At 47.3% G+C, this 21,659-nt stretch overlaps 1 protein-coding gene across 1 annotated transcript; it reads left to right on the forward strand.

The window, feature by feature from the left end:
• The first annotated feature begins 207 nt into the window (after nt 1-207).
• On the forward strand, nt 208-648 carry LOC112900587 (trigger factor-like). The gene has a single exon (XM_025969432.1). It carries the CDS (start codon nt 208-210, stop codon nt 646-648), a length of 441 nt encoding a protein of 146 aa, XP_025825217.1.
• The last annotated feature ends 21,011 nt before the right edge of the window (nt 649-21,659 follow it).

Here is a 21,659-nt window from a genome sequence, read left to right on the forward strand (position 1 = left end):
CTTGGAAACCGTTCTGGTGCCGCTTCGTCTTCCCCTGCCCTTACAAATTCACCCCGGCGGTTCTCTCATTCATCATTCTCTTTTAACCCTCCGCAGCAGCTTCAGTACGCCTCCTCCTTTCTGACCATGGCCTCCTGTTCCTCTTCTTGCTCTGTTCTTTCTTACGAGTCCAAAAGCACTCGCGAGGCCACTCCAGAATTTGATCCCATGGCGGCCTACGAGGCCCGCGCTCCTCTGCACTGGGATGTAGAGGAATGGGACTTCCAAGTCTGGTCGGAGGACGACGAGTCCCTGACCGATGGCGAAGACCTCCAGTTCCTCCTTGACGAGGAACTGGATGAAGAAGACGATGACTCCTGGGATGGAGACTTCTTCTCCTCAGAGGAAGAAATCGATAATATCAGCGAGTCCGACGATGACTCCGATGACGACTCGGCAGCGGGAGGTTGGCTGCGTGGCTGGCCTTCGGAAGATGACGAGGAGTCTGATGATGACTCCGGCGACGATGACGATGACGGAGATGACAGCAATGATGGCAACAGCGTCGGCAATGACGACGATGATGACGACGATGATGACCACGAAAGCAGTGACGGCGCGCCTCCTCCGGCGAAGCGCCGCAAGGTCCACGGTGTTTACCGGTGGTAGTTGATAGGAGTAGCACTGTAGTGTTCTAAGCCAGTAGATTGGCTTTCAGGAGCAATTGGCTCTCCTTTTGTAAGGACATCCCTAAGTTATAATATTTTCAGTGATCATATTGTCGAGAAACCGATTGACCGGAAGCTGATGGCAACGCATCGACTTCTCCCTTCAAAGCATCAATTTAACCCTTTCAACTGATCCGTAAATTGATCCTGCTTTCCTCCTGAGTTTGAAATCAGCTCGAAATAGCCTCACACAGGCCCCCCTTTGGCAAGAATGTATCTGAAAATCATAACACAGATCCAGCCTGATCCCTCGAGATCGGCATCCAAATGAAGGCGAGCCTTAATCACCGCTAACCCCCGAGCCCAAACTAAGGCGAGGAAGACGATTACCGGAAAATCCTCCGAAAGAAGTCGAACCATCTTCCGCAAGCCAAGAGATCTCCCCTATTAGCCAAATTCCGATTTCGTTTAGATGGTGAGTCTCGACTTTGACTCAACCTCTAGGAGCTCTTCCAGATTAAACCACGGTCGATCGAACTCCTCCCCTGTTCCTAAACAGAAGTGAAAAGAAGTTGACACCTGGTTGTCGAGCATCTGCTTGCACTCAATTTGTACCCCTGAAGTCGATGGTTGGACATCGGCTACTCACTCAGATCCGCGTGTCATTCTATCCCTTCTCTCTTTTCCTCTCTTTTTTTTAGGGCTGACCAAGCGCGTCGGCCTCCTTTCCTTGCAGCCTGATGTATAGCATCGGCTTCTTTTACTGTTCGTCATCCCACATGCTTGGGATGTACTTCTTGAGATGCTGACCACTGATGGCCACCGGGAAATCTAGCTCCTCAAGCATATATGCATTTCCAGATAAAACCTGGTCAACTCTATAAGGCCCATGCCAATTTGGAGACCATTTGCCATACGCTGCATCCTTAGTCCCCAATGGTAACACCGCTTCCCAGACCAGATCTCCGACCTGAAATTCCTTCGGCCTGACCTTCTTATTATACGCGCGGGCTACCTTAGCCTTGTTTTCTTTAATCTTTTCGAGTGACCAAAGTCTGAGTTCCGTAAGATCTTCAACGTTGTCGTTCATCAAAGTAGCATACTCATCGGCTGTGAAGTCATTTTGGAACTCTATTCGCCTTGAACCGGCCGTAACCTCCAAGGGTAATACGGCCTCTTGTCCATACACCAGATGATAAGGTGAAGTCTTTCTCGCTCCGTGGCATGAAATGCGATATGCCCATAATGCTTCTGATAAAACTTCATGCCAATGCTTAGGATGTTCATCAATCTTCCTCTTAATCAACTTAATAAGGCTCTGATTGGATGCCTCGGCTTGTCCATTTGCTTGAGGATAGTATGGGGATGACCTGATCAGCTTTATGCCCATGTCAGAGCCTTAAACCTGATCTAGCCGAAAACTTCTACTGCCTCTGCTCCAGCCTCGAGAAGTAGCTCCGTTCCCTTGTGCACCGCTTCATATTCGGCTAGATTGTTGGTGCAGGGGTAGGTAACCTGATTGAAAAAGAATAATGTGTCCCTCGTGGCGATACGAGCAGGACACATATGCCACACCCTTCTCCACAAGCCGAGCCGTCAAAGTACATGGCCCACGCGCGTACGGAGAGCGTCGCTATATCAGTACTGATCCTTTCTGCAATAAGATCTGCAAGCGCTTGTCCCTTGACTGCTTTTGCGGGTTGGTAACGAATATCGAACTCTGACAGAACAAACATCCACTTTCCAAGTTGGCCTTTCAGGACAGGGGCCGACAGCATGTGCTTGATGACGTCCGATTTGCAGATGACAATTGTTTTGGCAGATAGCAGGATATGGCGGAGTTTTGCACAGGTAAAGAATAAACAAAGGCACAATTTTTCAATCTCAGGGTACCTTGTCTCCACGTCGAGCATCTTCCTGCTGAGGTAGAACACAACTCTCTCCTTGCCGTCGAGTACTTGTATCACCACCGAAGCAATGGACGTATCTCCTACCGACAGATAAACGTAGAAAGGCTTGTCTTGCTGAGGTGGGACAAGCACAGGTGGCTTTGACAAGTAGTCCTTGATCTCATCAAATGCTCATTGTTGCTCTGCCCCCCAGCAAAAATCCTCATTAGTTTTAATCTTAATCAACTCGATGAACGGCTCAATCCGCCCTGACAGATTGGAAATAAACCTCCTGATGAAGTTAATCTTGCCGATGAGTTGCTGGAGTTCCTTCTTTGTAGTCAGTGGTGTCATCGTCTCCACAGCCTCCTGACTCTTTAGGCCGATCTCAATCCCTCGTTCATGTACCAAAAATCCGAGGAATTGACCGGCCGACACGCTGAAGGCGCACTTCTTTGGATTCATTCTAAGCACGAACCTCCTGGTTCGTTCCAAAACTCATCGTAAGTCTTCTAGGTGTCCTTCGACTGACGCGGACTTCATCACAACGTCGTCAATGTAGATCTCCACCAACTTGCCGATCAAATCATGGAAGATGTAATTCATGGCGCGCTGATATGTGGCACCGGCGTTCCTCAACCTGAAAGTCATGACCACGTACTCGAACAAGCCTACTGCCCCGGGTACTCTGAATGCAGTCTTATGTATATCCTCTGGAGCCATGAAAATCTGGTTGTAGCCGGCGTTACCATCCATGAAGCTCAAAATCTTATGACGGGCAGCCGTGTTGATCAACGTTTCAGCAACAGGCATCGGGTACTCGTCCTTTGGTGTAGCCCTGTTGAGGTCTCTGAAGTCCATGCAGACTTGCCACCGGCCATCCTTCTTCTGTATAGGCACCACACACGAGATCCACTCAGCATACCTGCATGGCCTGATGAATCCTGCCTCCAGCATCTTTTCGACTTCTTTCTTGACTTCTTCTAAAACTTCAGCCTTCATTTGTCGTGCTCGTTGCTGAAAAGGCCGAAATCCTTTCTTGAGAGGAAGTCGATGCTCTACGATACTCCTGTCCAACCCGGGCATCTTAGTGAGTCCTAGGCAAAACAATCGGCATATTCCTTTAGCAGAGCTACCATCAACCCTCGTAGGCAGGGGCTCAACCTTTTGCTGATGAATGTTGGTCATGGCTTATCCCCAGGACCAATGTCAACTTCTTCTAACTCGTCAGCCGATGTGAACCCGTACCTGAGTTTGCCGTCATCTGTCAAGTCGATGCTGTAAACAGACAAAGAAAATAGCAAAAAATGATCCGGCCGATCGTTAAGATCGGCCGCTGTACAAATTCCATTAATCCTCGTAATTCTACAATCAATGCGCAGCCGGCTGCTAGAGCGGGCCTCTTTCAAACCATTATAATTATATGATACACTTGTCCTCCTGGATTTACAATCTAATTTTTGGGGCTGATCGTAAAGATCGGCCTCTCCAAGCATGTTAGGACATCTTGACCTCCATGCTCCATCTACTCTGTAAGGCCGGTGGATAAGACCAGCCTCACCCCATTTTTTGTAGCCTCTATGTGATCACAGCCCTCCAAGTCGATTCCTGAGATTGGCTCTTGGTCTGCTGCGTCACATACGCTCATCGCGGCATGTGAGATTTCAACTGAATCGTCCGCGTGAACCACTTTGACTTCATCTCCATCCCACTGAATCAAGCATTGGTGCATCATGGAAGGGATGCAGCAGTTGGCGTGTATCCAATCTCTTTCAAGAAGACGGTGTAGGTGCTCTTGCTGTTGACAACGAAGAAAGAAGTGGGGACAGTCTTACTTCCGACGGTAAGGTCCACGTTCAGGATGCTTTGTGCCTCTGAAATCTGGCCGTTAAAATCACTTAAGGTGACATTGGTCTTGATCAGATCTTCAGTAGAACGCTCAAGACAACGCAACATAGAATATGGCATGATGTTGACTGCCGCGCTGGTGTCGACTAGCATCTTGTTGACGGGTTGGCTGTTGATATAACCCTTGAGATATAATGCCTTCAAATGTTTGTAACTCTTACCTCAGGGTTTTTCAAATATAACCGGCCGTGGCCCCAAGTCGAGTTGTGCTATAGGTTACGCTTCACTGCTCTGGGCGTGAAACTCTGCAAGGAGAACGAACACCATATTTGCATCAGCCGATGTCCTTGCATCGGCTCTTGTTTGCTTCGGGCGCCATTCCTTTTTGGGAGGGTGCCTCCCTCTTGGAGAGTGGTGAACCTTCTCGACTAGATCTGGGCGCGCTTTTCTCAGTATCTCAAGGTACTTGGCCTCAGCTTCTTCCAAACAGCGCAGTCGCTGAATCCTGTGCTTCTGAGAATGGTTGAACCCATCAGGGCACCAGCGTGGCCGATGATATCTATCTTCTTCCTCTGATAGGTCCTCCCTCTGTGATGTCCCGCCTTGTTCAAATCGAGGTGGTGTAGGCCCCAAGCGATGAAATACCGAGACCCCTTCTGGGTTGCGCTGCTGAGTCCCACACTCTGGGCAATTATCGCTGGTAGGTAGTCGATTCATTCCAGAGTTCCAACAATACCTGAAAAAAGGGCTTTGCTAATGATCGCGTATTCCTTCGCGCTTCTTCAGGCTCTTTCCAGTTTGTCGCTTGTATTCTTCTTCTTCCGACTCATATTGGCGATGCTGCTGATACTGGTATTCATATTTCCTAAGAAGATGAGCAGAAGCCGGCCGTTGATTACGGATGTATCTGACTTGTTCCTCAGTAATGTGATCTTTTTCCCCCGTATGGGGCCGATCGCAAGGATCAGCCCTTTTCTTCTTTTCATCACGGCAACGTGCAGGTCCCGCCATGTTGATTCCAAACATGAAGTCTAGTTGACATCGCGCAGTCTGGCCAGTATCTTCAACCATGTTGACACTTGGAAATTGCTAAGTATCAACCTTCATCGCATACTGACCCAAAATTAATCGGCCTTGCTCTATAGCCAATTGTATCTACCGACGAAGCTCCTTACAGTCACTGGTGCTGTTGGTGAAGGAATTATGCCATTTGTAGAATGACCTTCCCTGCAACTCTTGCGTCGTAGGGAATTTGCAACCCTCGGGTAGCTTCAACTGTTTCTCCTTCAATAACAAGTCGAATATCTATTCAGTTTTGCTTACATCAAAGTCAAACCCTTTTTGCAGTCCCCTGTTGTTTCACCCACTTGCAGGGCACGGGATGTGCCCCCCGAGCTCATTCTGCAGCAGCCACTTCCTGGTCTTCCCCAGGCTCTTCAGTATCCTCTGCGTCAATTACCGTCACCTGACGCTTGAATTTATCTTGATACAATTCTGGGTGGCGTTGCTCATACGACGTCAGCTTCTGGACCAAGTGTGCCAACGAGTTGAATTCTAGCTGAAAACCAAGATCTTTGACTGGCTTCGCCAACCCCAGGGACGCCAAATCCACCGCTTCCTTTTCTGTAATCCGGGTTGAATAACACCATTCCGGACTTCCCTGAAATGATGAATGTACTCTGCAACGGTCTCTCCCCGCCTTTGCCTGACCTGTGCTCAGTCGGCAATTTCAGCTTCCGCAGCCTGTTCCTCCAGCTGCTTCCAGGTACGGATCGAATCTAGGCTCAATGAAGTATACCATTCAAATGCTGGCCCTGTAAGAGACTGTGAGAAAAAACGTACTCGCAGAGGGCCTGATACTGAGATTATCCCAAGTTGCGCCAGATATCGGCTTATGTGCTCAATAGAACTGGATCCTTCTGACCCGTTGAACTTGGTAAATTCTGGAAGCCGATACTTGGGTGGAAGAGGGATTAGATCATACTCACTTGGATACGGCTTGTTGTAGCCGATCACCCTTCTCTTCGGAACAATGCCAAACTGATCTCTCAAAATCACGTTGATCTGGTCTATAGTTTGGGCTCCTGGGGCCGAGAGCATACTCTCATGGCTCGGCCCCGTGGCATACTTGGCTACCTGCTTCTCTGCATCCGGTCCGGCAGCCCCTCCAGGTGTTCACTGTGCTGTATGTGCTGCATGATTGCCATCTGGTATATATGCACATACGTACCCATGTGGAACCTCTCTGGATGGCTCATTGAAGAATTGACAATCCGCGGGATCACCCCCCAACTTGTAGATGACGTATGCCGGAGAGGTGTGTGTCTCTGGAGCAGCGAATGCAAAGGGCAGTGGTGGCCCGGACTGATATGGTAACTCCCCTTTGTGACTCCCCAGGGATGGCCCTAACGGAGAGTACTGGTTCTTCATGATCTCCTGGACAACGCGCAACGCGATGCGCTCGAGAGCATTTACTAGGCTCTCGGAATGCCGATGCAAAGAGTGAGCCACCATGTAATTGACTTCTTGACGCAGGGCTCTGGTACGTTCCTCTGAAAGGGTGGACCGGTCCACATCATCGAGAGCCCCTTCAGGTGAGAATCGCTTCCACCTCACGCCGTGGCTGCGCGTCTTCTCGAAAGAGCCGATGAGATCGGCCTCAAACAGAGCCTTAATTTCGTCGTATTTCTGCTTATGTTCCGCAGGGAGGTCCTCGTACATAGTGGCGTCTTCCCTTAGCATCCTGGCAGTGAAAGTCGATGCAGTCGATGTAGTCAAACATGTAGTCGACAAAGATGTAATTGATGAAGAAGCGGTCGAAGACATAGTCGATGTGGACATGGTTGATGAAGATGTGGTTGATGAAAATCATCCCACCGGGCGTGCCAGAATGTGTTGTCGGTCAACACCCACCGCCGAGCAGCGACAGGCAACACGAGGAGCTGGGAGGCTTCCGGAGCGGCTAGCGAGCCCCGGTCCCTCGGTCAACGGCCCAGGATCCGGCACACGACCTGGCTTTGGAATTTGCCGGGCGTGCCACCTAACCTATACCTGATCAGGAAGGTGCGAACGTGCTTTCAGTTAGTCTCCTGCATACATAGACATGGTCTAATATAAGTCTGAGCCGAGATTGGCTCCTCGGGTAGTTCCTGAATCGGCTGCAAAGAAGCCGATTGCTTCCCTGTATTAGATCGGATCTGTACATACGAATAGAGCACATGGATCTAACAATACTGGAAATTTCCTCTGCAATCAACAATCTAATCCAATCTACGATTGTTAAAGTTTTCACCACATGACCGGAACATCCTACGCGTAGTTAAGCCTAACAACATGGAAATCTGCAGGACATTATCCTACGATGAGGCCTAAGAACCAACAAGAAGTCGATCCCCGGAACAATCTCCCTTAGAAATAACGTAAAGCGTCCTAACATGTTGCCGGAACCTTTAACTCGTTTGATAGGGCCTAACCATGCGGATATTAAACCAAATCTCTGACGAATAGAGACTAACCATAACAGATCGAATCAACTAGCTAAAACAGAGCAAGGTGCTGCCCTTGTACTCGAGGTCGTGCACAAGGATAGCTAAACGCTTACGTGATAGCATGAAAGCATGAATGCAAGATGAAGCAAATGCAATCATATAAACGCTAAGATAACTAGTGTTTCTTGCCATCAACAACGCTTCAGCACGAGAGACACAAAAATAGCAAGCAAGGACGATGTCGCCCCGATCACGCAAGGCATGATTGGGGCACCATGACGATTACCTGGAAACCCTGGATGTAGGGATGGCAATACGCCATGGTTTGTTTATGAATGATGTCTATATCCTTTCTATTCATACCCTAGGGTATATATTTATAGTCCGGAGACTTTCCTAACTAACCCTGGCAGATTACGATACGAATCTGTTTATCTATCTCTAAGCTAACTTAAACAAACTTTCCTATCTAGATACACGGCCTTTTCCGGCCTCAAACCGCCCATGCTGGGGCCGACCCACGAAACTATCATGTTGATCTCTTTAAGCCCATCTCGGTGTCGGCCCAACTCCTGGCCCAGCGAAACTATGGTGATAACAGGAAAACAAAACTCTATCGGTTTGAATACTGGTTGTTTAAACTTTTATTCAATCAAGGCGCATGAAGAGAGTGTGGCGCCTCCAATTCCTTCTCTTTTTTGTTATTATTATTTTATTTATTTTTGAGTTTTTTTATCATGGCAAATTGGGCATGCAGAGTAGGGGTCTCAAAAATTGTTTTTCATGTTTTTTTATTTTCTCAAAAAAATTTCCGAGAGAATTTTTTTATTATTCACCAATTTTATCTTTGCAGAAAAGCTCAAGCAAGGCTGGTATATAACAAGGGGCATTTTATCAAAGTACTCACAGTACACCTTGGAAAGTGACTTATGCCTCCTTTGCATGTTGTGCAAATTTTGTTGAAGTGTGCCACGGGGCTATGTACATTACGGAGTCCATAGAGGAATAGGGGATAGGACATGTCCTATACCTTGTTTATGTTGTATTCTACCCGCATGCGGAGTAGAACTAGTCGATACAGAAGGTAGTTACTCGAGTTGTATCCGAGTACGATTCCTAAGCTAGTATCAGACTAGGATTCATGTAACCCTGTCCACCCGAATATATAAGGGCGGGCAGGGACCCCCTCAAAACACATCAACACCAAAGGCAATACAAACCACCAAACAGGACATAGGGAATTACGCATATTGCGGCCCGAACCTGTCTAAATCTTGTGTTGCTAGCACCTTTGAGTTCCTAATCTCGGCACATCCCAACCCAAAACCTACCACCTTGGGTATACCCCTCGGTGGGCAGCCGGATAAACACCGACAGCTGGCGCGCCAGGTAGGGGAGCGCATCGAAGATCCACTGGCGAACTCGATGGCTCTTTTCAAGTTCTCCAGTCCCGTGCTTCCCGAAGGCATGACTTTCATCTTTGGCTCGTGGGTCTGCGTCGCTAATGGTGCGGGCGGCTTCCGTCGGCACACCATCGACGTCACCATCAAGCCAAAGATGCTCACCGCAAGGCTCGATGAATTCATCGACAATCTCGATGAATCATTGTTCAATGGCTCCGCTAGGGAAACCGAGGCGGAGACCAATGATATCGCCTTATCCCCTGCAAGTATCGCCTTATCCCCTGCAAGTATCGGGCTGACTGAACGAGGGCAATGCAGCGGGCCTCTTCGACAAAGTCCAGCTCCAGCTGCCTTGCTTCGTCCACCTCGCCTTCATTGTACATTTCGACCCTTGGGGATTTCTACATGATGCCGGCTGGGAGGATTGCCTCAGAGCCATAGACAAGAAAGAACGGAGTCTGCCCTGTGGCTTTGGACGGCTGAGTCCTGAGCCCCCAGATGACATGTGGTAACTCGTGTATCAACTTTCCACCCTTCTTGCTGTTGGCGTTGTAGAGTCTCTTCTTGAGGCCCTCAATTATCATGCCGTTCGCCCGTTCGACTTGACCATTGGCCCTTGGGTATGCAATAGAGACATACTTGACATTGATGCACGCATTCTCACAGAATTCCCAGAACTGATTGGCTATGAAATTTGAACCCAGATCCGTGATGATGGTGTTCAGGAAGCTGAAGCGATGCAAAATATCAGAGATGAAATCGACAGCTCTGTCAGGAGTAAGCTTGGTTATCGGCTTGTACTCGATCCACTTGGTGAACTTGTCGATAGCCACCAATACGTGAGTGAAACCTCCTGGCGCTGTTGTAAACAGTCCAATCATATCAAGGCTCCAGCAAGCAAACGGCCAGGAAGGTGGGATGGTGATGAGATTGTGGGCTGGGACATGAGATTACTTGCCAAAGAATTGGCAGTTCTGGCATCTCCGCACTAGGTCTTCGGCGTTCGACACAGCGGTGGGCCACCAGAAGCCAGCTCTATACTCTTTGCCGACCAGCGTCCTCGAGGCTGCGTGATTACCGCACACTCCCTCATGTATCTCCCGCAAAATTTCGTGACCGTCTTCTGCGTTAACACACTTCATGAGCACCCCAGATCGTGCACCACGGCGGTAGAGCTTATCTTCAACTAGGACAAACCCCTTGCTTCGGCGCATGACGCGAGCTGCAGTGGCGCTTTTGGCGTCCATCCCTGCAAGCAACTTGTGGCCCTGGATGAAGTCAATAAAGGTTTCCCTCCAGTCTTCACCGAGCATCATAACCTCCCGATCCGGCTGCGCAGAGTCAGCACCGGTGGTTACTTGTGGTGAAGGCTTGATGGATGGTTGCTTCAACTCCTGGACAAACTCGCCCGCTGGGACTTGTGCACGTGTTGAACCCAGCTTAGATAAGATATCAGCACCGACATAAACTTGGCGAGCACCGGCCTCCTGTGGCAGAACCGCCTGAATTATTCCCGCTCAAGTGCGCTAGTCATCGCTATTTAGCCGATACTAACTCAACGCACTTCAAATAGAACAACCCATTGGTCTATCGGGTCTCCACCCGATACAACCACGGTTCAACAGGATCGAAGCAGGTTTACCTCGCACGAAGGCGAGTTTACAATCACAGTACAGCTCATCCACTTTTAATTTATAGATATGCAAATATTATTACAAACCTTGTTCAAAACATAAAATAAAACTTATACAAACAGTGTTTAAACTGACAAGCTGAATAGCTTGTCCAAGCTTACAGTGGAAGGAAAAGAACACGCGACTACACACGTCGCGAAGGTTGACACCATGCTCAGCCCAAGGCTTGGTGTCACTCAGGAGGGTCACTGCCAGCCGGAGACGGGTCCTACTCCACGGACCAGCCAAAAGGAACAGACGTTGGCCATGCAGGGTTGTCTGTGGGACTCTCGAAGGCTATACCTGAAAATGATACTAGCAAGATTGAGTATTCTAATACTCAGCAAGGCTTACCCGGGGTTGGGTATACTTTAGCCCGTAACTAGACTCATGAAGGCATTATAAAGGTTCTGGGTTTATTTTCAGCTGAAAAGCAACAAAGAGTAAGATCTATTTTCAAATTTTAGCTTTTACATTCTAGTTGATTATCCATACTAGATTAGCACCTACACTAAACAAGCAAGGTAGAGATTATCATCCATCAAGATTGTTCCATCATTAGTTACACTTCTTACTCCATGTGGCAGAAGGAATAAGCAGTCTCAATTTCCGCGAGAGACGGATGATTCTGAATCGAGTTTCAAACCTTGCAAGGGTAAACCTAACTCACACGCTTGGAACATCCAAAGATCGTTCCGAAGCAACCGTTTCCCTCATATTCTGGGTTATGGACTAGGGCCACCACGAGCGACTGCAGGACCGTACGCACACCAATTGTGCAGGACGTATGTCTGTAGCGTGACTACATGATCATACTCCTGTCTGCCATGCAGAACGTACTCCCACATGTCGGTGCATGTAAACATAAAATAAAAGTCAAGTGGCAGAGACATGTCCATTTGCCGGGCCATTCAGGTACTAGGCTTACCGCTTTACCATATTTCACGGCATGTGGCTAGTACTTTCAATGCTTAGCCACCACTACCACACACTGCGACCTTATCAACTTTTAACAAAATAGACAGGGTAAACCTTCAGGTCATGATACAGCATATGACCCTGTCCATTATCCTTATAGTGATTGCAGAATAGTAAACATGAAATTCCTATATTGCGCGAGTGACAGGAAATCACTCGACTTTTACCGGCCCTATTTAGCAGAGCGTCTAATGCGAAAAGGACTCGGGTACAATACATTGGATTTCTAAGATCTTATGCAACTAGGGTTTCATTTCAACTCCTAGATGTAATGCAAGATATATAACATAATAATGAAATTGTAATAAATTGAAATATTAGGATATGCATCGGGGCTTGCCTTCTTGAGTGGGGGTGGGGGCAGGGATGTCAAAGACTTCCGAACTTTGGTTTGGAGCTTCAGTTAGATCCTCGGCAACGTTTATCGGGTCTTCAGAAAACCCTTGGTCTTGTCCCAAGACCAACTCGTAGTCTCCGTCGTCGAGCGTCGTTGATTCTACATGATATGCAACAATTTAAATGAGATGGTGCTTGAGTTCAAGATTTTATTTCACGATAAAGTTGCAATCCAATAATCAACTGTAACACCCTAAGGTAATTTTCCACTAATTTTAATGAATTTATTTGGGCTTAAATAAAATTTTTGGAGTTCTCCCTAATTTATCTTGCATTTAAAGCAATTTATAACACAAGAAAATAAAATTTATCATAGGATTAAATTGCTTGTGCATTCATGCTGGCGCATTGTTTTATTTGTGTTGGGTTTGAATTCAAATTTATTTGAATTCAAATGGAATGGTTTGAATGGTTTGAGTGTGGAAAGGGAAAAGAAAAGAAGAAAAAGGAAAGAAAAGAGGAAGGCAGCCCAGCCCAAACCTCCCTCTCAGCCCAGCCCCTTCCCCCGGCAGCCCACCTCTTTCCCTCCTCTTCTTTCCCGCGTGGGCTGGCTCGGCCCAGCAGCCAGCCAGCACCCCCCCGAGCGCCCCCTCTCTTTCCCTCCACTGTCAACTCGGGCCCGCCTGTCGGCGCCACTTCTTCTCCCAGCACGCGCCGCGCCCTCCCTCTCTCCTTTCTCTCTGGCAGCTTGGCCCCGTGCGTCAGCTCCTCTTTCCCCTCCTCTGCTTTCCCCTCCACAACGGCCGTGCAGCTCTCCGCCGGGATCCTCGCGACCGCCCGCGCCTGGGCCCGCATGCCAAGGGTTTCGCCGCCCCATAAGTGGGACCCCAGACCCCGCGCTCTCATCCCCCACCCGTGCTCCGCCGCCTCCAACCCTAGCCCGAGCACCGCCGCCGCCGCAAGCCTCGGATCGCCGTCGCGCCGGCTCCTCACCGCCTTCCGCTTTCGCCCAAGCACCGTGGGTTTGCCCCGATGGGGTAAGGACCCTCTCCCGCCTCCCTTTTCCCCTCGAGGTCTCGCCTCTCCGCGGCCGCGCGCGCTCGCCGGCGTCCCCGAGCTGCTCGCCGCCGTCGCTCGGCCGCTACGGCCAGCATTGTCGCACCCGAACCCCTCAAATCGTTTCCCCGTGTCCTCCTCTCTCTCCCCGACCGGATCTCGTCGTCCATCGCCCGTGGAATCGCTTCATCGCGTGGCGCCGGCGAGCTCTCCGCCGCGCCCGTAGTTCCGCCGCCGCCGGGGCCGGCCGGAGCTCCTTCAGCCGTCCGATCCGAGCCTACAGTCTGGATTAGATCCAGACCGGTACGCAACCCGAGCCGTTAGATCTCAAAGCGACGATCTGGATTAGATCCAGATTGGCATTAGATCTCCACCGCCAGATTTAGATCCGGTGGACCGCGTGAGTCTAAGCCCTAGATCTCTCTCAACCGACCGATCTGGATCCGACGGCCACGGTGCGCGCGTACCCCTTCGCGAGGCGGATCTAATTCGAGCCGCCCAATCTTCATCCAACGATTCAGATTAAAACGTACCGCTTCAGCCAGTCTTTTTGCTAAAGAGCCCTCGGGTTTTCGGGAATTCAACCCGCAGTCCACCAGTAGTTCAAAAGTAATTACGGTTAAGTCCTGTTTTATGCTTTTAGACCCCTGAGCTTCCGGGATTTAGTGCCCGCCGTCCAGCCTGAGGTTTTTAACCAGCTAGCCCCTGTGTCTAGGGTTTATTTACGTTTGGGTCCCCAGTTTTCGCACAGAACCCCCTGGAAGTTCTATTTTTCTCGCAAATAGGTCCCTAGATCTTGTTTCGAGCGTAGTTTTCGTGTTTTAGCTCCGTTTTAGGTGTTCTTTATATCCACGCGATCGTTATAATGCGTAGAATAGTTCTAGGCTAGTTTTATGTGCTATTCCATTGTATTGATATACTGTTTCTTATATTTTGCTATTGTTTGCATGTGTGTGCATGTGTGGCCCATGTATTGCTGTTACGATCGTGAGTAGACGTCGAGCCACCGGAGCAGTACCAGGAGCAGCCATCTTCCGAGCAGTTCGAGCAGCAGCCGGGAGAGTACGAGGAAGGCAAGTATAACATGAACCTCCTATCACTTTTAAATACAATTTCATACTGCATTTTAATACTGTATGCCTATAAGGACTTTCCTAGCCACTTTATATCCTTTATATATCCTTTGGGTTGCATTTTGGTTAGTTGTGCAAGGTTGCTGCGCTATAACACACCTGGCCCTTTTTAATTAATTTGTTAATGATCTTATGCAACTTAATTCTGGAGCCGACCCTCTGTGCTGTGTGCTTGAGTGGTTTGTGCGTCCTTAAAAATATGTTTTTGTAGAAACTTGGTTTAGGGGGCCAGCACGGTGCTTAGTGCTTGGTTGGCTACTCTCCATAAGGACCGGTTCATAGAGCGACAACCTGGGACAACCGCGCAACCACAAGACTGGAATGGGATGGTCTTGACTTACTAATTAGGTCGTGTTGGTTCGGGAGTAACTTACCTGCGTGGGCAAGAGGGGTGGTAAGCTTCAATGGTCCCTGCTCCTCTGGCTTGGTCTGTGCTGTGTGTCTTGTACCCCCGGAGGTGGGCCCCATCGTTGCTGATCCAGAATCCTTAGTGGTTACACCTTACCAATGTGGTCCTTTGTAACGGTCTCGTAGTGTGCTTGCTAGTCATCTCACCTAAGGAAGTGTGATGAACAACTAGCGTAGCTCACGACTTGTGGGTAAGTTGTGCAACCTCTCGAGAGTGTAAAACTGATATATCAGCTGTGCTCACAGTCATGAGCGGCCCAGATCCTCCTTTTGATTAGTGGGGTTATCAACCTTTGATTAGGGAGATTCCCCGGGTGGTTGTGGTTTGGATGGTTCTCAATAGTTCTTAATTAATACTGATTAATTTCTTATGCAATTGGGTTATGGTAACTCATCTACTAGTAGTAACTAGCTTTAATAAAATTTGCCAAGACTAAAAGCTAATGCAGTTGAGTCAGCTAGCCTAGAGCCTCATAGTTTGTGTTATACTTGTTGAGTACTGGTTTGTACTCACACTTGCCTCTTTACTCTTCTGTTCTATTTCGGATATCTTCGACTGCTGCTTAGTGCCTGGTAACGTGGAGGATTACGTCAGCGGCTTCGATGACTTCTAGGCGTTTGTCTCCCAGTCGACGTCCTTGTGGCGCCCAGCTCTTCATGTATTCATTTTACGCTTCCGCATTTCTTGAACTGATTCTTGATTCAGTTGTAATAAAGATATTCATTTTATAATTTATACGCTTTTATTCGTGACATGTGTTGTGATATCTTGATAATCTGTTGTATATATGCGTGACTTGATCCTGGCGCGTATATGATTGCTCGATTTATGTTCTTATAAATCGGGTGTGACATCAACACACATGAATTCATGAAACAAGGGGATTTTATCTTTTAAATCATCATTTATACTTAGGTTATGGTTATAGTATTGGATTTACAGAAAACAGGAACTAAAACATTTGAATTTGAATTTAAATTTCAAATTTAAATTCAAAACTTAGGTAAATAGAATTATAAAGTCTCAAAAATTTAATTATATACTAATTATCAACACATTAGACTATGACAAAAAGATCTAATTAATTAGGTCTAAGGAACATGCTTAATTAATTTTAAATCATCTTTAATTTGAATTAACCAAATTCAAAAGAACTTAAATTACAAAACAAAGCTAAGTTTGAAACTATAGAAGTTACATACCAAAAATCATAAGAAACAAAGCTAATATGTAGAAGTTATACACAAAATAGATGCAAAAGTATTTAGTTTCAAACTAAACTTCATTAATCAAAGTTGTAGGGTTTGAAATCTAGTTTCCAAAAAAATTGGTTTGACAATTTGTGGAGTTTCCTAATATTTTCTACGAATTTCACAAGGCAGCAACATGGTTCACATGAAATAACACATGGGTTCACATTGGGGTCCTCGGACTCTTGCACTCAGACCCCTAAAACAATGCGCGCGTGAGCACCGGGGGAGTGCGAGGATGCTTTCCCCCAACTCAATTTGGATAGAGACAGGTCGGAGAGGGGTAATCGACGGCGGGGTGGAGCTCGGGTTCTCACCGGTGGTAATGGCAGCCGGCGTTCTGTAGGCTAGGGCAACGGAGGGCGGTGAAGGAGGGGCGGGATCGCTTCAGGAGGTTGATGTGGTACTGGTGGTGCTGTTAATCGGGGCGGAGAGGGCCTGTGCCAGTGGGTCGACGGAAGGCCGAGCGGTGGCGGAGGAAGAAGGCTCGCCGGCGCTGCGGTCTGGCACTTCTGGTTGAGGAAAATGGATTGGATTACTTGGTGAGCTGCGGTGGATCGTGGGGGTGCTGATTGCACTTCGGATCGAGGATAGGGAGCGGTGGTGGGAGCTGCCGACGGTGAGTCGGGGTCGCGGCGGATGTCCAGTGAGCAATGGCAATCGGGGCAGGGAAAATTGAGGGGAAAAATGATGTGCAACAACTAGGGCGTGTACTAGGGAAGCTAGAGGAAGAGCTCAGGGTCCAGAAGAGGAGGTGCCCGTGCGCAAGCAGGAGCTGGTGTCGGTGGCGCGCGTGGTAGCCGCGGCGGAGCTCGGGCAGGAGTAATGCGACGTGGAGGACGCGGAGCAAGACAGCACAAGGTCGGTAGGGCGGTGGCGAGGCAGTGAGTGGCACGTGGGCTTGTCGGGAGGCAGGAGGTGGCACGGGAGATGCTGCGACGGCGAGCGGCGGCGAAATACAGCTCGGGCAGGAGGCGGCGGCGTGGCGAGGCAAGGGAAAGCTAGCGCGAGGGCGGGAAGCAGCGGGGCAGAGACTGGGGCGTCACGTGCACGGGCGCAGAGGGGTGCTGGAGCGGCAGGGACGGCGCACAGGGCCGGGGCAGTGGCGGTGGCGTGCGGCAGAGGAGAAATAGAGGAGAGGGAGAGAGAGGTAGACGAAGGAGGACCCAAATGCAATTTCAGAGAATTGCAGGGACCCTACTATAATGTACCAATAACTTTCCAACCAGTGCTCAAATGGAGATGGGCCCAAAAGCAAAAGTGTATGGTTTTTCAAAATGTACAAATTTGCTTTAAGGTTCATCCACAGAAGAGCTAAGGATTTGCAATTAATTTGAAATTTAACAAGATTTCTAAACTTTGCATGAATCCTATTTTAAAATTACACCACATTTATATCCAAAGGGTAGTTTCACCTACTTTTGCGTTTTAAACACAAGTTTTTAACTTTTGCAAAACAACCCTCATACTTTTAATTTCTACCCTCCATGTTCACCCATTTAGCACAAAAGGACCTTAATTTAAATATAATTATATAAGTAACCCTTTTCCCTTAGCATTAGAATTTTCTAAATACACTTTTACCACATTTTGTACATAACAACACACTAAACTTTAGGATGTTACAACACTAATTACCTGAGTGTCACAGTCTTCCCCCCTAAAAAAAGAATCTCGCCCCGAGATTCCGGAACAGGATAAATTTGATAAATTTGAATAATCAAGTCCGGAGGTTGGCTTGGAAGAAGTTCGGAAAATTATGCTAAAGATAACGCTCAGTTTCCCATGTTGCTTCTTCTTCTGTATGATGGTTCCACTGAATCTTGTACATTCTGATAGCTGTACAATGCTTCGAACGGGGCCATTTTGAGACTGGTCTGATAGCTATTGTTGTACGAGAATTCTGCCAGTGGTAAGCATTTGTCCCAATTCTTGTCATATTGGAGGACACAGGCTCTAAGCATGTCTTCCAAAATCTGATTTATCCTTTCAGTCTGTCCATCTGTCTGAGGATGATATGCAGAGCTTCGTATTAACTTAGTTCCGAGAGGATGTTGAAGTTGCTCCCAGAACTGAGCGATGAATTGTGCTCCACAATCAGAAATGATTGTCTTAGGTATTCCATGAAGACGAACAATTTGATCCAGGTAAATCTCGGCATACTTCTTGACATTATATGTAGTGTGCACAGGAAGGAAATGTGCACTCTTGGTTAACCGATCAACGATTACCCAAATTGAGTCATGTCTCAGAGAAGTATTAGGCAAGCCAACAATAAAGTCCATACCGATATCCTCCCACTTCCAAGAAGGAATAGGTAGAGGTTGAAGAATACCAACAGTCTTCAGATGACTGGCTTTGACTCTTTGGCAGATATCACATTCTGAGACATACTTAGCAATTTCCCGTTTCATACGAGTCCACCAAAAGTTTGTTTTAGATCCTGGTACATCTTCGTACTGCTAGGGTGCATAGAGAATTTGGACAGGTGGGCCTCGTCCATTATCTGTTTACGGAGCTTATGGTCTTTAGGTACAACGATACGTTCGTTGAACCTTAAAACTCCTTCTAGATCTACTTGGAAGCACTTATACTTCCCTTCTCCTTGTGTTATCTTCTGTTTAATGATTTTGACTCCTTTACTTCGCTGTTGAGCTAGAACAATGCTGTCCTTAAGCGTGGCTTCAACTGAGAGATGGTTTAAGTCACCTTGGGGAATGATTTCTAGATTGAGCTTTTTCATTTCCCAACAAAGAGTCTCGTTGAAAGCTTCTACAAACAAGCAAGAGCAATGTGCCTTGCGACTAAGTGCATCCGCAACGACATTGGCTTTGCCTGGATGATAGTGTACTTCCAAATCGTAATCTTTGATAAGTTCTAGCCAGCGTCTTTGCCTCATATTCAAATCTGCTTGTGTAAAGATATACTTGAGGCTTTTATGATCGGTGTATATATGACACTTCGTACCCATTAGATGATGTCTCCAGATCTTTAAGGCATGAATGACAGCTGCGAGTTCAAGATCATGGGTAGGATAGTTTTGTTCATGAACTCTGAGTGCTCGTGATGCATATGCAATTACTATATTGTCTTGCATAAGCACACAACCAAGTCCGGTTCCTGATGCGTCGCAGTAGATGTCAAAGGGTTTTGACACATCTGGTTGAGCTAAGACTGGAGCAGTTGTGAGATGATCTCTGAGAGTGTGGAATGCATCATCGCATTTTTGATCCCAAGAGAATTTGACACCTTTCTTTAGTAGTTCGGTCATAGGTTTGGCTATTCTGGAGAAATCCGGAATGAAGCGGCGATAATAGCCAGCTAGACCAAGAAAACTACGGATTTGATGGACTGATGTGGGAGGTTACCAATCCATCACTTCTTGTACTTTGCTGGGGTCAACGGATATACCGTCAGCAGAAATGGTATGGCCCAGAAATTTCACAGTATTTAACCAAAACTCGCATTTGGAGAATTTGGCGTATAAGTAGTGGTCTCTTAAGCGTTGAAGAATGACATGAAGATGTTTGGCATGATCTTCTGAATTTTTGGAATAGATCAAGATGTCATCAATGAAGACCACAACAAATTTGTTGAGTTCTTGCATGAAGACAGAATTCATGAGATACATGAAATATGCTGGTGCGTTGGTAAGACCAAATGACATGACTAGGTATTCATAGAGACCATATCGGGTGGAGAAGGCAGTTTTTGGAATGTCACTTGGTCGGATTTTAATTTGATGATAGCCGGAACAAAGATCAATCTTAGAGAACACCTTAGCTCCGGCTAACTGATCGAAGAGAATATCAATGCGGGGTAGGGGATATTTGTTTTTGATGGTCACCGCATTGAGAGGACAGTAGTCCACACATAGCCTTAAGCTATTGTCTTTCTTTTTCACAAATAAGGCTGGACAACCCCATGGTGATGCACTCAGACGAATGAAACCCTTGTCTAAGAGGTCTTGGAGTTGGATTTTTAACTCGGCCAACTCGTTAGGAGGCATACGGTAAGATCTCTTAGAAATAGGGGCTGTGCCAGGTTGGAGTTCTATGATAAACTCGATATCTCTATCTGGGGGCATTCCAGGCAAATCATCTGGAAAAATGTCTGGGTATTCACAGACGATAGGGATATCCTTTAACTTAATTCCGGTGGTAGCATAGGTGCAAGAGTTGAGGTACTTCGATTGTGGAAGATAGAGGATAGTAGGTTCATGCTCAGGTGAATCTATCTCCATAGTTCGAGAAGAGATATCTAAAGACACATGGTGCTGGGTCATCCAATTCATACCTAAAAGAACATCCATTCCTTCTAGGTCTAGTAATAGTAAATCTGTCCTCATCAAATTTTTACCCATTTGAATTGGCACGCTTCTACAAACTTGATTTGAAGAGATTTTACCGCCAGGAGTTGTTATCATATATACCCCACTAACAGGATAAAGATCCAGGCCTATTTTAGTTCCAAACTTTGCACTGACAAAGCTATGGGTGGCACCAGTATCAAAAAGAACAATTACTGGGTGATGGTTGATAGAAAATGTACCCGTCAATATTGGTGCCCCATCGGTGTGGCAGAACCAACCTAAATTATACCGGCTCAAGTACGCGAGTCCACTCCAGAGGGCTCCAACGTGCTTCAAACGGTATAATCCCTTGGCCTGTCGGGTAACGTCCTGATAAACCACCGATACACAGGATCAAATAAGGTTACCTCACACGAAGGTGAGTCCAGAGAAACAATCACCAGCACAGTTTTACATCACAGGGATTTACATTACAAGAGTTTTCAAAAGCAGTACATTACAAACTGCTAAAGCTATGGTTTTTGGCAGCGGAAAACATACGCGATGATTTATAACACATCGTCAAGACGGATGTCATGCTAAGCCCTGGCACGACATCACTCGATATCATCAATGTTGGCCGGGGACCAACCATCTGGAAGAGCACAGGGCCAAGACAGGGGAAGAGTAGGATCTTCAAATGCTTTACCTGAAAAACATAAAACTAGCAAGGCTGAGTATACTAATACTCAGCAAGGCTTACCCGGGATTGGGTATACTTTAGCCCATAACTAGACTCATGGAGGCATTGTAAAGGTTCTGGGTTTATTTTCAGCTGAAAAGCAACAAAGAGTATGAACTACTTTCAAATTTTAGCTTTCAGATTCTAGTTTGATTAGCCATTCTAGGTAAGCACCTATACTAAACAAGCAAGATAGATATTATCATCCATCATGATTATTCCATCAACAATTACACTTTTTACTCGATGTGGCAGAAGGAATAAGCAGTCTCAATCCTCGTGAGAGGCGGACGATCCGAATCGAATTTAACCTTGCAAGGTAAACCTAACACACACGCTTGGAATACCAACAGGGCGTTCCGAAGCAACCGTTTCCCTCATATTCCGGGTTATGGATCGGGGCCACCACAAGCGACTGCAGGACCGTACGCTCACCAATTGTGCAGGACATACGTCTGTAGCGCGACTACAAAACCCGTATTCCTATCTGCCATGCAGAACGTACTCCCACACGTC

Source organism: Panicum hallii, chromosome 7 (assembly GCF_002211085.1).
Source record: "Panicum hallii strain FIL2 chromosome 7, PHallii_v3.1, whole genome shotgun sequence".
Lineage (NCBI taxonomy): Eukaryota > Viridiplantae > Streptophyta > Magnoliopsida > Poales > Poaceae > Panicum > Panicum hallii.